At 38.2% G+C, this 14,867-nt stretch overlaps 1 protein-coding gene across 2 annotated transcripts in view; it reads left to right on the top strand.

The window, feature by feature from the left end:
- Positions 1-14,867, top strand: part of SORCS2 (sortilin related VPS10 domain containing receptor 2) — a gene marked incomplete at its 5' end in the record, with an annotated part of 544,971 nt that overhangs the window by 294,586 nt on the left and 235,518 nt on the right. For both annotated transcript variants that reach the window (XM_083862198.1, XM_083862199.1), the window contains one exon: positions 13,624-13,723. In XM_083862198.1, coding sequence (XP_083718324.1) covers positions 13,624-13,723 — 100 coding nt within the window. The remainder of the gene's footprint in view (positions 1-13,623; positions 13,724-14,867) is intronic.

Raw genomic sequence — 14,867 nt, 5'->3', positions numbered from 1 at the left:
CAAAGAAAAAAAAACCCAAAACCACAGCATAGTTTAAGAATGGTTTTACTTGTCTTTAACTATAAAGTGGAAGAATGGAAGAATGAAATTTGTCTCTCTTTCTTAAAGTACATCACAGATGACCTACTGTCCAAACTCATTTACTATTATTAGATCTTTCCAAACCTGAGATGTGCTGACATCCTGTCTTTAATGCTCTTGTAAATTCTGAAGTAAACAGATTTTAAAGACACTTGACTGTTAGTGTGAAGACAAGGTCAAAGAGTTGAATGACACATCCTCCTCGTACAATAAGACTACCTATCAATCAGTTTTACTAGCAAATTCTTAATAAAGAAAAGAGATCAGAATGTGACAAAAGTGTATCTTGGAGAATATATGTGCATGATGTCTATGTTGGTATCCTTGGAATAGTAGCTAATGATGAACAGCCATGACATATAACCTGGAAATATGGTTGTCTCCTGTAGGAGAATCTCCTCTGCAGTTTATTACTTCTGAAAATTAGAAAGAGAAAAAACCTATTATGTTGAAATGGTCTAAAAATTTTAAGTACCTAAATTTAAATGTGTACTGAGCACATTTAAGTAACTAAAATACGCAAGATGGTTAAATTTAATTTAAGAATTGTCACGTTTTAGTGTTGATAATTCAAGGATGGTAATGTACAGACATTAGAAAAGAAATTTCAGTTATTGCATTCACTGATGATGCATTTGGCAAATACACACTCAGAAGTTAGATCATTTTTGGTTTTCAATATGCTGAAAGACTTTGGCATTTTTTAGCATGTCCTGTGGTGCCACTATCTTTCATTTCCCTAAATTTTCTACAGGGTTAGATGTTAGAGATGGGTTAATAAATTATAATGTTAAATACAGTCAGTCTCCTGCTTTAATAGTAGGACACAGTCTAAAGTTAGACAGATGGCTCTGGAAGAAGGGATTCCCTTTACCTGCTAAGTAAATATATAGAAACAAGAAAATTGTTATTTGAATATCCTATTGTTACTAGCAAGGTTATTAAAAATCAGAGAAAATATAAAATGCTATGTGATAAAGCACTTCAGGTGCATTCAGCAATCAAGGAATTATATGTCTTTAAGATATATAGTGAAAGCATTTAGTCATTATCTCATGATTATAATGAGAGTTTGTCTCAGTAAAAACAATTCATACCTGGAGATCCAGTCTGATCCAGTCTACACACAAGATACATTTACATATAAATTTATACATATTTATATTACATTTAAATTTATACATATTTATGTATGTAAATTTATCGAGTGTGGTGAATTTGGCAGTGATGGGTTAATGGTTCATTGGTTGATAATCTTAGAGATCTTTTCCAACCTAAATGATTGTATGATTTTATGAGAAGGAGAGCAGATGGCACTCTGTGGTTTTCCATGGGATTTTCCACAAATGTAGGGCAGTAGGCACCGAATGACTCCTTCCGACCACCATACTGTTGTTTTCCCCAGTGACAGCTGGAATCTGGATTTCTTCAAAAAAACTGCCCTGGAGTGGATATAATTTGAAAATAAGAACAGCAAATGTATATTGATCTCTTCCCAAATGCTAACATGTTGGGTTTTAATTTACTGGAGTAAGATCAAGCTGGTTTCCAAGACATGTATAAAAGATATTTAATAAAACATGTGTGGTGGCACTAGTGGCTAGAATTTGGTACCTGTGTGTTCATTTGTAGAGTAGTTGTATCATACTGAACTTTCCCTGTGAACTGGAGGTTTGACCACATATACCAAAAGGTTTCCAAAAGCTTTTGTAGGTTAAATTCCCCAAAGTGGGGGTTTGGAGTGGAATCAACAGCAGAAAAGGAAAAAAAGAAAACTTTCCTTGGGAAAATCCTCTTTTTTTTTTTTTCCTTTTCATTTAAGCTTGGCTACTTTGGACAGTTGAATAAGACTGAGCTATATAACTGCAAAATGACATTTAGATAAAATACTTTTGTACCACTTTTCTGACTTCAAATGTAGAGTTTGGGATACAACTATAATTTCAGACTTCACATCCAAAGATTGTGCAGGCTCTGTGTTGTAAGCACTTTTCTTATCAGTAAATGTGAAGGTTTCTTTTATTGGCTTAACCAACAGTGCTGCCAGTTAGGAACTGCTTTGGAACAAGCACACCCTAAGCAGAGTTCAGTTCTGCTGAAATTAAAGCAAAATAACAAAGGTTTTGGTTTTAGTTTGTGAATTGTGGATTCCCTGGCAAATATGAAGTGAAATTCCTTCTATGTGATGCTATAACTGTGTTGGTCGTCTACAGTCATTGTCTACAATTACTTTTGATGCACAGTATCTTCAACAAAGTCAAATTATGTAACTTTCAGTAACTGCAGAATCACAAGTTGAAGGATGTTGGAAGGGACCTCTTTGGCATCATTGAATCCAGTCCGCTTGACTAAAGTATGATGATCTAGATCTTGTCCAGTTGACTTTCTCCAGTCCTGTCTCCAGGGATGGAGATGCCAGAAATTCACTGTTCAGCCACCCTCATGTTAAATATATATATATATATATATAAAAATATATTATTGTGTTTAAATGAAATTTAATGTATTTCAGTTTTTGTCCATTGCCTCTTGGCTTGTCATGAGCACTGCCAAGAAGAGTCTGGCTCCACCTTTACACACATCAATTATTTATATATATTGATAAGGTCTCCCCTGAGCCTTCTCCAGACTGACCAGCCCCAGGTCTCAGCCTTGCCCTTTGTGTTAGGTGCTCCAGTCTCTATTCATCCTTGTGGCCCTTTGCTGGGTGCACTCCAGTATGTCCATGCCTCTTTATTCTGAAAGGCCACATTACTGCAGCTGTATCTCAGCAGTGCTGAGTGGGAAGGGTTCACCTCCCTCAGCCTACTGGAAATGCTCTTCCTGATTCAGCTAGAGACTCTGTCAGCTGCCTTTGCTGCAATGGCACTTTGTTGGCTTAGGTTTGATTTGATGCCCACCAGGACCTCCAGGGTTTTTTCTGCCAAGCTGCCTTCCAGCCTGTTGGCCTCCAGTATGTCCTGGTGCATGTGGTTATTTCTTCCTGGGTGTAGTACTTTCTACCTCACCTTGTTGAGCTTTATGAGATTCCTATTTGCCTGTATCTCCACAAGATATATGACTGATATATCAGCCACTCCTCACAGTTTTGTATCGTCTATAAACTTGCCACCATCATCCCATGGATCTCCTTCCCATCTTCTTGGACATTGTGAATTTTGCTGGCCTCTATCTGCAGCTGTTCTCTTCTCACCACAAGTCTCATGCAAGGAAGGAGTCCATCTCCTGCTGTCCCAGCCTTAGTGAGGGAGCCCAGGGCCAAGGGCACCCCAAGGGCCTCAGAGCTGTATCTGCCACTGGCGCCTCCATCTGAGCTCGAGTAGTAGATGATAGGGGAAGAAGGAGAACAGGTAATAACCTTCATTCCTACAAGAGAGCTCCTTTTTATACACTGGATCACTTTTTTCTCTTCCTAGTTAGTCTCCTTTAATGTCAGACAAGAACGTGATTGAAGTTCTCAGTTCCTTCAGTGCTCTGGGTTATTTTGAATGCTGAGAACTATTCTTATCCTGTGAGGCTTGTTTTAGCTTGCATTTGAAATTACATGCCAATATTTTATAGTGGACCAGGCTTCTGTTAGGGGCAGTTAGTCATCACCAAATGAATGGATGTATTAGCATGTCACCCTGGTATATATCAACCTCCTCTCCCATAAAACACAGCGGCAGCTGTGAATACACTCTTAATGCAGCTTTTTAAAAAGAAAATAGATCCAGCAAGGCATGTATTCAGAAGATCCGTTCTACCAAGGATCATTGCCTTACTTTTTTATTTTTGGAATGTTCATTAACGTGGCATGGAAACACCACAGATCCATGTGGAGGTGTTAACAGCCATAAAATTGGCTGCTTCCTGTACTTGTTGCTATGAAGTGTGATCTTAGTTTGGAAACTCCTGTGTAAATGCATGTATTTGTCTTAGGATTCTGTTTCCTAGCAAACCGTGACATAGTGCAAAATGTGCTGCCTTTGCTGTGGCTGGCCCTCTTAACCTGTCAGCATAATTTATGGGAACGCTTCCCAACACCTTCTGCTGCTAATGGTCTCTCTAAGTCCTGCAGAAAAGGCTAGTTCTGCCTCCTCATTTTGAGCCATGATGGTGGCACTATTTGTCTCTTTTCTGGATCTATTTTGGATTTATGTCTGGCCAAGGGTTTAAAAGAGCTGCTATTAAAGCAGAAACATCTGCTGGGGCTTTATGTGCTGCTGGCTTGCCAAGTTCAGCAGCAGGCCAAACTACAGCTGATGGGCTCAGCCCTCCACAGGTGTCACTGCAGTTACAGGAGAATGACTGTAAGGGAAATTGGACTGCTGAAAGCTCTAAACAAAATAAATAAATAATTAACTAAACCCCCTTCAGCAACTGTAGAAGGCTGTTAGGAGATTATGGTAGGGACCATTAGCAAATAACAGAACAAATCCTGCTGAAGTGGTTGCGAGTATCTGAATTCCCCGGTGTCCCTGGTTGCTGCAGCACCCTGAGATGTGCCTCCTCCCATTCCTACCTGCAGGCTTCCCATCATGTTCTGCATGCTGCCAGCTCAGGCAGCAAGACACACAGTGATTTTAAATGCTGTTAGGAAAACCTGATTTTGTTGAACCATCTGAATATTTTCATGATTCAGACACATCAGGGCAATCTCTTTGTGTGCAGATATGGGTGAGGCAGATGATTGTTTTGACATGGACTGTTTTTGAAGGAGAGGAATTCAAAACAATGTTTTAAAATTCCTTGTAAAGGTTTTGTTCTGATGCAATTGTAATAATTTGAAATAATCACTCCTTTGACACTGGAGACATGGGAACTGACATCTTGGATGAACTTAAGCTCCATCTGAGCACTGCCCAGCCTCCATCCCGGATGTGTACTTGCAGTTTCAGAGAAGCATACCAGAAAACTCACAACAGGAAACAGTGGGTCTCTGATACATTTCCAGAGTCTATTTGTCTGTATTTACTTACTGTTTGGGATTTTTATTCTTTTTTAAAATGCCCGGTTGCTCCCTTTAGTTTTGCCAAACATTTGGCTTCAGGTGCAGAATACCACAGTCAAATTACTGACAAAACATTGACTTTGTTTACCTTTTAATAAAGGGCTACACCTGGCCCTATAGTTCATTTTCCCTCTCACCTCCCCCACAGCAATCATAAAATGGAGGTCAGCACTTCAGCAGCAAAAGCTAAAACTGCTGCAACTGGAGTTAAAGAAGAGGTCTGCTTACTGAAGAGTGAGTAGAAGACTGTTATAGTTGGCAGAGCCCATTGCTAGAGGAATAGATAATTGCATGTGAATGTGCATATGCAATTTGTTAAATTATTATCAGTTCTTTTCTTTAATTTTGTAAATGTTCTTATTCCAACCAGTTCTATCCAGTGATTACAAGAAAATTTGCTGTTCTGGTCAGAAAGCACAAGGCCAAATTCTCTCATACATCCCAACATGTTTCTTGCCTTCCAAGAAGCTGCCTGACTGAGAATGAAGTTGTTCAGAAATTTTTCAGCTGTATTTAGTGGTTTAAATAAAAAGCTTGGGCTGTGGGAAATGCCTAGCATTTTTTCCACGGTAGAAAATTTTAATGTTCCTTGCAAACCTCAAGAAAATATTCTTGAACCGTCTCCTTTCCCCAAAGAACACAAGTATGTGAGATAAGAAATAATTCCATTGTAATTACTCATTTCCCCTCACAACACTTGGAAAAGAGAAATCATACTGCAAGTGACATATATGTTTCCATTTCTGGCAATATAGTTAGTAAGCATAATTTTGGAAAATTGCATTTTAGCAACAAAGACTTCTTTTTCCTAAACTAAAAGAATAATAAGAACAAAAACAAAAAAACAACCAAACAAAAAATATCCCACCAAAATTAAACCCAGCTTTTTTTCCCAAAGATTTTTGTCTAAATAGGTGAAAGGAAGTTAGTATTACATAGGAAGTATTAATTTGTTTTGTAGGTAGTAATTGAGTAGTCTATTGAATAGTTAATTAAATAGTTAAGTCTCTCGATAGCAAACCTCCCAAATGCTCCATGATTCACTCTATTCCTTGTTGAGACCTACTAATGCAGTGCTGGACTTGCAGCTGCTGAAACTGAATCTACACAGGGCTGTTTCTTGGGATAAATGCTTGTATACGAACTGTTAGTTACACAATACATTGAATTCAGTGAAGGAAGTGTGGTAAGAAATTCATCTTTCCCTATTTCCCACAATTTCATTCTTGTTTTCTACTCCCTCACGTAGGTCACTGGAACGGTTTGTGGGAAGGGATTGTAAACAGCATTACTGAAATGATCAAAAAGCAAGGCTTCAAAACTGTAAATTTGACTGTGAATTATTTCAATGAGTTTGTTTTTAACAGGAACAAATGACTGGGGTTGAATGATTGTGGGTGAATTTTTGATTTGCCCCCAAGCACCTTAAGGTACCCCTGTGCCTCTTGAGGGCAGCGTGGTCCAGTGCATACCCCAGCTCTTCCATGGCTGCAAAGCTGAGGGAGAAATATCCCAGAGCTTTTACTTAATGCAAAAGTAAGACATAACCCTGTCTTGCTGGTGGTGTCTTGTCTGCTTTGTCAGTGTGACACTGCTTGTTTCATGGTTGAGCGGATTCATCACAAGTATCTGTGTACAGCAAGCCTGGCTACAGGCTGTACCTTCCAAGATGTACTGTCAGCAAGTGCTGTGTGTTGCTGATGGAATTAATGCACCAAGGCAGTAGTTTCGGAATAGGTGTCTAACCTAAATTAACACTTTCTGAGAGGGAAGGAGATGGCTGCAGCTAATAGAAGCTAATGTGATGTTTTGTCAGCCTGTAGAATATAAAAGCTCATTGTTGGAGCTATGCAGCAAAGTAATGAGGAGCTTGAAAATGTAACTGATAAGCAGAGTGATTATAGACTAATGAGCAGCATGTTTGTGGTATATTGAAGGACTAAGGAAGGGCTGCAAAAGATAACTGTGATGGTATACAGTGAGATATGCAGAGTAGGAATGTTTAAATACAGCACAGAAAGATTATGTAGTAGATACTAAAGACACAGTGCTGCTAACAATTGGAGTTTGAACATGTGTGTGTGTGCATTGTGCAGATGAAGCAATTAACCAAAACTGGTACTTGATAAATGCATGACAGAAGATACTAGCAAGGGAAAAAATGATACAGTAGGTAAATACATATTTATAATTCATGTATCTTCATCAAGTAACACCCCCATCTGTACAAAGAGCTCTGTCTATCACTGTCCATATTCTCTTGTAAGAAAATGTGAATGGTTGCTGTACTTGCACAAAGAATTGGGTCCAGACATCTCTGAGACAGGATGGTTCTTGGAAAACATGGACTTCAAAACACTTTCTTCAAGGGTAATTGCAACATCAGGGTAGAAGGTTGTAGCCTGACATGCCAGTCTGGGGCCCAGCCAGGCTTGGAACTGTGTGGTGTCAAGAGGACCCGGCTGTGTGTGTTGCAAAATAAGGTCATGTCTTGTTCATCACTGTGACATTAGCAGCCAGGGACCCTGAGGAAAGATCTGACTCCCTCAAGTCACCTGCCACAGTAATCCTGGCTTTTACTGTTGGCTACAGAGGACTGGTTTTCCCTCCACTGTGGCCAGTTGAATTTGAATGTTTAATGCTTTGAACAAAAGTCTAGACCTAGATCCTCCTTGATGTCAACCTCCTTGAGTCTTCACTTGATGCAAATGCAGTCTTTTGTTTTGGTTTGGTTTTTTTTCCCCCCTGTGGAAAATTTTAAGTAAGCAATTTACAATCAAATATATATGGGCATTAATACCTATAATTATTGAAAGGAGTCTCTATAACTGTATAAATGCAAAGTTGCACCATGTCCTGTACACAGCAGAGCATTATGGAACAGGTCACTTCAACTAAAAAGGCAGCTGGGATTACCAACTCTTAAAAATATCTTTTATCAGATATGTGATCAATATATGATATCAATAATTGATAAGTGAAAACAGGACATATTCATCGCTAGTAGTTTTGAGAAAAGAAGATAAACCCTCTACTGCTAAAAAAGAAGTTGCTAATATATGTATGTGTTACCCCTTGTCTACACCATTGATTCTTTAGTGTGAAACTGTATTAAGGAAGAAGCATTTCCATGTTTTTGGTTATGGGAGGAAAAACGTGTGATTTCCAAAAGGCTCAATTTTCTGGAAAGTAGTGAGAGAGGTATTTCCAAAAAGTACTCCAGCAAAGCTGATAGTTGATTAATAACCTGTTAATTGGATTGCTGGGTGTTAGTTGGATTGCTACGAGTCCTACTCTTTTACAGCCTTTGAAGAAACTTTCATCTGCATGAATTCCTCAATGTATGAGTTGGGTGTTGGATTCCAATGTTCAATGTGTTCGTACTCTGAAGAAGGGCTTTGGGGTTTTAGAGGTTTTTTGGTTTGAAAGGATTTTATTAAGCTAAACAAAGCCTCTGCAATTCTCATATTGAACATGTAAAAGCCCTTGAAGGCTTCTGTGCTGTTTAAGTGAAGATGATAAGTTAGTTTTCCACTTGGTTAATGTTTCTCTGGTTTCTTCTCTTTCAGTAGGTATTTGTTCTTGGAACCTCTCATATATCTGTTTTAGATACTCCATCAGCCAGTTCTTCATTACTCTCCTGTAGTTATCTACTTTCCTTGCAGACATTTGAGGTATAGTTGTGTTGTCTCTATTCTTCAAGTGAGGGACCAGAGCACAAAAGAAATCCTACTGTTAGATGTAAGTCTGTCGGAGAGCAAGAACCTAAAATAATTTCTCCTGCATTTTAAAGTTTATGCTGTAAATCTTGGACTGTTCTGCTGACTGAAAGGAGGGGAAGGTGGGAAGACAACATGTGCAATAGAGTCTGGAAAAAATTAAGTGGGAAGCAGAGTGAGTTTTATCTACAGATCCACTCTTCCTTGATTCTCTAATGTGCATCTCAATTGAATCTTTTTTGTTCCAACAATTTACCAATTATCTAAACCAGCAGATCTTTTGTATTCTTTTCTTTCAAAGACTTTTTTTTTTTTTTGTTTCATCAATTAAGTAATCAATGAGTCATTCGAAACCTCTTCATTGTTCTCTTCCAGGATTTAAGTTAATGGTGCTTGAAAAATATGACTCATTTGACTAGAATGGATCTTGAGTTAGTCTTTAAAAAGAAAAAGTAGAGGAAATCTGATGAACATGTGTGTTAAATGTTCCGAGCATTCTCTTTCTAGTGTGTCTCTTCAATTAAAAAAAAAAAGGAGGAAAGCATTTTTTTGCAGTTGATGTGTTCTTTGAGTATTAAATTTGATTTGGGAATGCAATATTAATATCTACAAATCTTCATTAACTTCTTATTATATTAATTTTAATTTTTCTTACATATTTTTAAATATCTATTTGTTAATATAACCTGGAAAAACAACTAACAATGAGCAATGTTGAATCATACGTGTGAGTCACCAGGGAGAGGTGTATAATGATAGTGAAGTTCAGAAAAGCAAAAATTTGTTTCATGTCTCTTTTGGTATCTGCTAAATTTCTTCTTTTCTCAATATTTCTGTTGGAAGAGTTCCAGATCCAATGTTTAGGTACATTTCCAAATTATGTTAGACATTTATTTTAGCTCAAATCTAAAAAAGTTACATTTTTGAGGATGAGACCCAAATTTACACAGAGCTCAGGGGTTTTGGGAGTTTTATTTCATCAAGGTGCATTTCTCTACCCCTTGGAAGTTTTCCCAACTATTTTTTTGTGATGGCAATATTAAGCTAAAAAGACCTAATTATGTCTGTAGTGTAATATCATTGTATGATTTTGGGGACTCTTATCTGAACGTGCTGTTCTTACAGTGAGAACTGATTTTTTTTTTTTTCTGTAAAGAAAAAAAAGAAAAAAAAAGAAAAAAAAAGAAAACTAGCTCAGTTTTCAGCAGAAATATGTATATTACTTCCAAAGGAGCTCCTACCCAGCCACAAGCTGTCAGGCTCAGGTTGTGTGATGTCTCCAGCAGTATGTGAGTAGTCATGTTGTCCCACCATCCAATGGTTCTATCACCTGACTACTGGAAGATGTGTTTCCTGTGAATCCTCCACTGAGTTTTGCTCAATGAAGAAACATCCTTGTAATCTGTAGCCTGTAGTGCACAGGTGGATACACAGCAGCAGGAAGCAGCCTCTGTATAGATTTCTGTTTCCCCTGCAATGTCTCACATTTAGCCAAAATTCTAGTTAACTGTGTCCAGATCACTTAGAATTGCAGGTCAGACCCTTCTTTACAAAGGTAGTCTGTACACTTCTTGCTCTGGTCTATGGAGTTCTGCTGTTGTGCTGCCACTTCAAATAAACCATGGTATAGGAGGAAGTTTTACTCATCAGGTTCATGTGTATCTTCTTTCCATTATAACTTGAAATAGCTTTTCATGATTTTTAGGGAAGAAAGAGATTATGTTTATCCTGATAAAAACAGATGACTCATGTGGGATTTTTCCATCTCCTTAACACTCTTGACACACTATGAGTTTGGATCCTAACAGAAAAAAAAAATCTCACGAAGACTGGAAAACGGTAAAGGGCTCCTCCTCTTCTTAATTTTGTACAATTTAAATTTTGAAACATATATTGAAATAGGCGTGCACTGGGATCATAGAATTCATCCTCCCCAAACATGTCTGTAGCTCAGTAGTGCAATTAAAGGATATTCTGTTCTAGCTACATGCTACAAAGTGTTGGTTCTTTATATATGCAGAGTCAGGAACTTGGATGTCATATCTTAAGTGAAAAAGTCGAGGTGACCTGTTTTCTCTGGACTGTAGTGGATTTGGAAAACCAATTATTTTGCACAGTGCCTCCCTTGAATGATGTCCTTGAACTATGTCCTCTTGTGCACGAATGTCTCAAAGAATTGTTGACATTCCTGAGCTCTCTCATATCTGGGCTATAGTAAAAAGGATTTGGAAGTCAGAATACATTTCTGCATAGATCCACAGATCTTCTTTCAATCATGGTCTTCCTGCTTAGGCAAGGGGTACTTTTCAGGAGATATAGTTGCCTATTTTCTCAGGCTGGAATTGGATTTTTTTTTTCCCCTTGAGGTTGCTTATTTTTACCTGAAAAAAAAATATATATACATATATTTTTTGACTGTATAGGTTTTTTTTTTTATATTTGTCTTAAAATACCATAGTTATATTAGTGCTGTCTTCTTGTTAAAACCTTGTTCTTTTTTTGCAGTACTTTTTGTAAGTCATGAGAATTAGAAGAGAAAGTTTTGAAGTGGAACTTTTTATCTTGGAACTTACTTATCTTTTTGGGCTTCCTGCCTGTACTCTTTTCACACATTGACACAGTTGCTGCGGTGTCCCTTGCACGGTGTCACTCTCCAATGGTCCCATTGTACTAATCCTAGAACTGCCTCTTCAAATAAATTGAATCATCTTTAAGGTTCAGAGAATTATTTCAGGATGTTATTACTGGGCTAGACACCAACCTGATATTCTTCCCTCAAAGAGAATAGTCTAGGTTATATTTCCATCATACATACTTGTTCTGCATGGTTTCATTACATCTGTCTGAAGTTGGTATTTTAAGTCTTTGCTTTAATTTCTTTCTGTCAAATGCCACTGGCAAATTAGGTTTAGCACTGTCCATCCTATTTCCCTTAGAATTTTAATTAGTTCTGTGCTGAACACCCACATGTATACTGCAATTGTATGCGTTTGATATCTACATATTTATTTGTCAAAATTGAATTGCTATGATTCAGTTAATTCTCTAATACATTGCTGTATATCTGCAAATAAAGCAACCTTATGAGGGAAAAAAAAACCCAGATCAAATCTATTCAGATAATATAAAATGGTTAAACTCTCAGCTTTAGGCTGTGAGGATGGCCTCAGTGTCAGAATCTTATGACCAGTTGGGTTTTTTAACTGGTGGAGAAAGAAGAGAAACAAGGTAAACGTGAACTTTTCTTGGTATTCCTTAGGACCCGTTCCAGGCATATCACTGTCTGCCCACTGTGCTTGGTGATGCCAAAGACATAGAAAGCTGCTCCATGACAGCAGCTGAAAGTTCCTGTGTCTTGTGGAAAGCTGGATTGGTGAAAGTACAGGAGGCGCCTCTGGCATCATACAACATGCCCTCTGACTTCAGTGACATTCTGGGTGACACTGGGAAATAGGTGGGATGCTCATGGCAGCCTTCTGTGGGCACCAGCCCTTCAGGGAATAACTTGCCTCACGGAGCTTGGAGGAGACTTCAGGCAGTGGGCTACTTCTCAACCTGTACACACCCAGGCAGGGATTTGATTTTTCACTGTTCTCTCTTGTTGTACTCAGTCATGCTCCTGCAAACTTCAGCAGTGACTGCCCTGGGTGAGGAGCATGAGGCAGCAGAGCCTCCTGGAGAACAATGAACATGGTAGAAAGGGGCTGTAGGGCAGAAACATTGCCCAGGCAGTGTAGTGTCACACTGTGGGAGGGACAGTGTTGTCTTGGTTCTCTTGGACATGAGAGCTTTTGAATGCTCCCAATTGTTTGAATGATGAAGAGTTCCTGGGCAGAGTGTCTTCAGCCCTGTCTGTTGTTCCAGGGAGAGAAAAGGGTGTATAGAGTGGAAGTCCTCACACCAACTTTCTGTCCTAGGGAGTGCTTCTTGGTGAAGAAGGGACAAGTGCCTTAAATGTGTCTGAGTCCCTTTCCAAATGCAAAATGAGTAACTGTAAATATAGAGAGGACATATGGTACAATTTGATCCTAAACAGAACAAGCAAGGTTTCATCCAAAGTGATTTAAATTTGGATGTGACTTGCTTTAAATTTCACTAACTTTGCCTTATACTAACATTTTACTTCTCTGATCTTTTTATAATTGACATTGGCAATACAATTGCAGAGCACAGATGCCATTTTTCACTGCTGGCTTTTCAGAAACATGGAACAAATTCTGCAGAGTGCCCACATTTGAAATACTCATGGAGACGTGTGTGTGACATACTGAGGGTGAAATACTGGATTTCATTTTTTTAATTCAAAATTTAGTGATCTTCTGGAGAGGAAGAGCTGGAGGAGTGTATGGGATGCCTTTATCCAGTACTAATTCCGATAGAGGTCTAATGTGAGTTTTCCAGATCTTGGGCCAAATTCTTCTCTTATGCAACAGCAAGCTCTGAAGTCAACTCTTCTTTTTCTGCATAGCTGAGGAGGTGCTGTTAGTACTTGCCAATGAGCCTCTGCTCTTTAAAACTCTTTTTTTCCACCTGGTGGGTGGTGATGGAAGGTGTACATGTCAGGCTTCTGTCACTGCACAGAAAAAAATAAAGTAACACTGCAGAGAACTTCAAAGTATAGACAGAACTAGCCAGTTTTTTTCAAACCTAGAACCGAGTTTTCTTAATAGTAGCAGGTTTCTTTTGGTAGCTAATGAGCACTGAAAAGAGCAAAAGGATGGCAGAGAAGCATTTGAAATGGACAGTTGGTGCACAGAGGGTTTTTCTTTGCAGAGATTCAATGCTGAAGGCTTTAGAAGAGAGCACTTATGGATGTTTGATTTCTTTCAGGTCTTCAGATTTTGGGACATTATACACAAAGTTGAATCTACAGCCTGGGATTGCCACTGTTATTGACAATTTCTACATTTGTTCCACCAACAAGAAGAAGGTATGTGGCAAAAAACCATTTTTGTAGTGCAGTGAGATTCTGCAACTATGTGAAGTGTATTTTACAGGTTTTCAAAATATAGGAAACTGATTTTTGTGATGGTGAAGATCACCTTTGATGCATTTGGAACATACAGAAGTGAGATATTTATTGTTCCCTAGTACAGACAGAAAAGAAATACCTTGATGGACACGGAAATGACCTTATGAGGTCATTGACTCACGTGACTCCTGGAAATCAAGCTTTCTTAGTGTTTTCCATGCAAATGAAAAAGGAAATTCTGTAGATTTTTACACATCCCAATGGATTCTGGGATGAACATTCAAACTCTTCATCCTTTATGCACAAGGTTCTTTGCATGTTCTTTAATATAAAGTATAGGAATTGGGCAGGCTGTCATTTATAATGATGTTTATCTTGTGTCAAACCTTAATTAAATACATTTTAAAAAGCCCTCTCCTTGAAGCTTTCTTAAGAAATGTTCCTGCATCATTACTAGAAAAAAAATGCTTTTCTTGGAACCTGGGAAGTTTAAGTGGACTTTATAAGTGCAAGTGAAATTCACCAGTGTATTTACAGTGGATGTTATATTCGAAGCAACAGGAAGCATGATTAGGAGAGAAAAAAAACACATTATCAGCCCTTCTTTGTCTTCAAAGTGCCTGTGATTTAAATGGCAAGAATTTTGAAGTACAATGTGAAACACAAACACAGTAGGTCTTTCATGAAATAAGAATTTTCTCTTGATAAGGGGCTTTTAAATCCAGTGTAATACAGAAACACTGATTTCAGGTAGAGGCCACTGATTGGAAGAACCAATGTTTGTTGTGTTTGTTTGTCTGTTTTGCTTAGTCAAATTCAGTGAAGTCAGGGAGGCTGCCTTGATGATTAAGTACATACTATATTTCGCTTGAAATTGTCACTGTAATTTTGTGCCCAAACTGTGCTATGTCTGAGCTTGGTAATGCATTTTTAATCTGCTGCAAGGCCAGAAATTATTTTTTTGTTTCTTGAAGTGGAACCACTAACAAGCGTGAAGTTTCTTCAGATTGTGTATCTCAGATACACAATCTACTGATGGTTTCAAGTTCAGAAGAATAAAACCAAAAATCTTTACCCATCTCAGTTTCTGGAATAATAGCTA

This window comes from Zosterops lateralis (genome assembly GCF_965231275.1).
Source record: "Zosterops lateralis genome assembly, chromosome: 5".
NCBI classification, from domain to species: domain Eukaryota; kingdom Metazoa; phylum Chordata; class Aves; order Passeriformes; family Zosteropidae; genus Zosterops; species Zosterops lateralis.
Note: the sequence above shows the minus strand (reverse complement) of the source record. Positions and strands in the feature narration are given on the sequence as shown.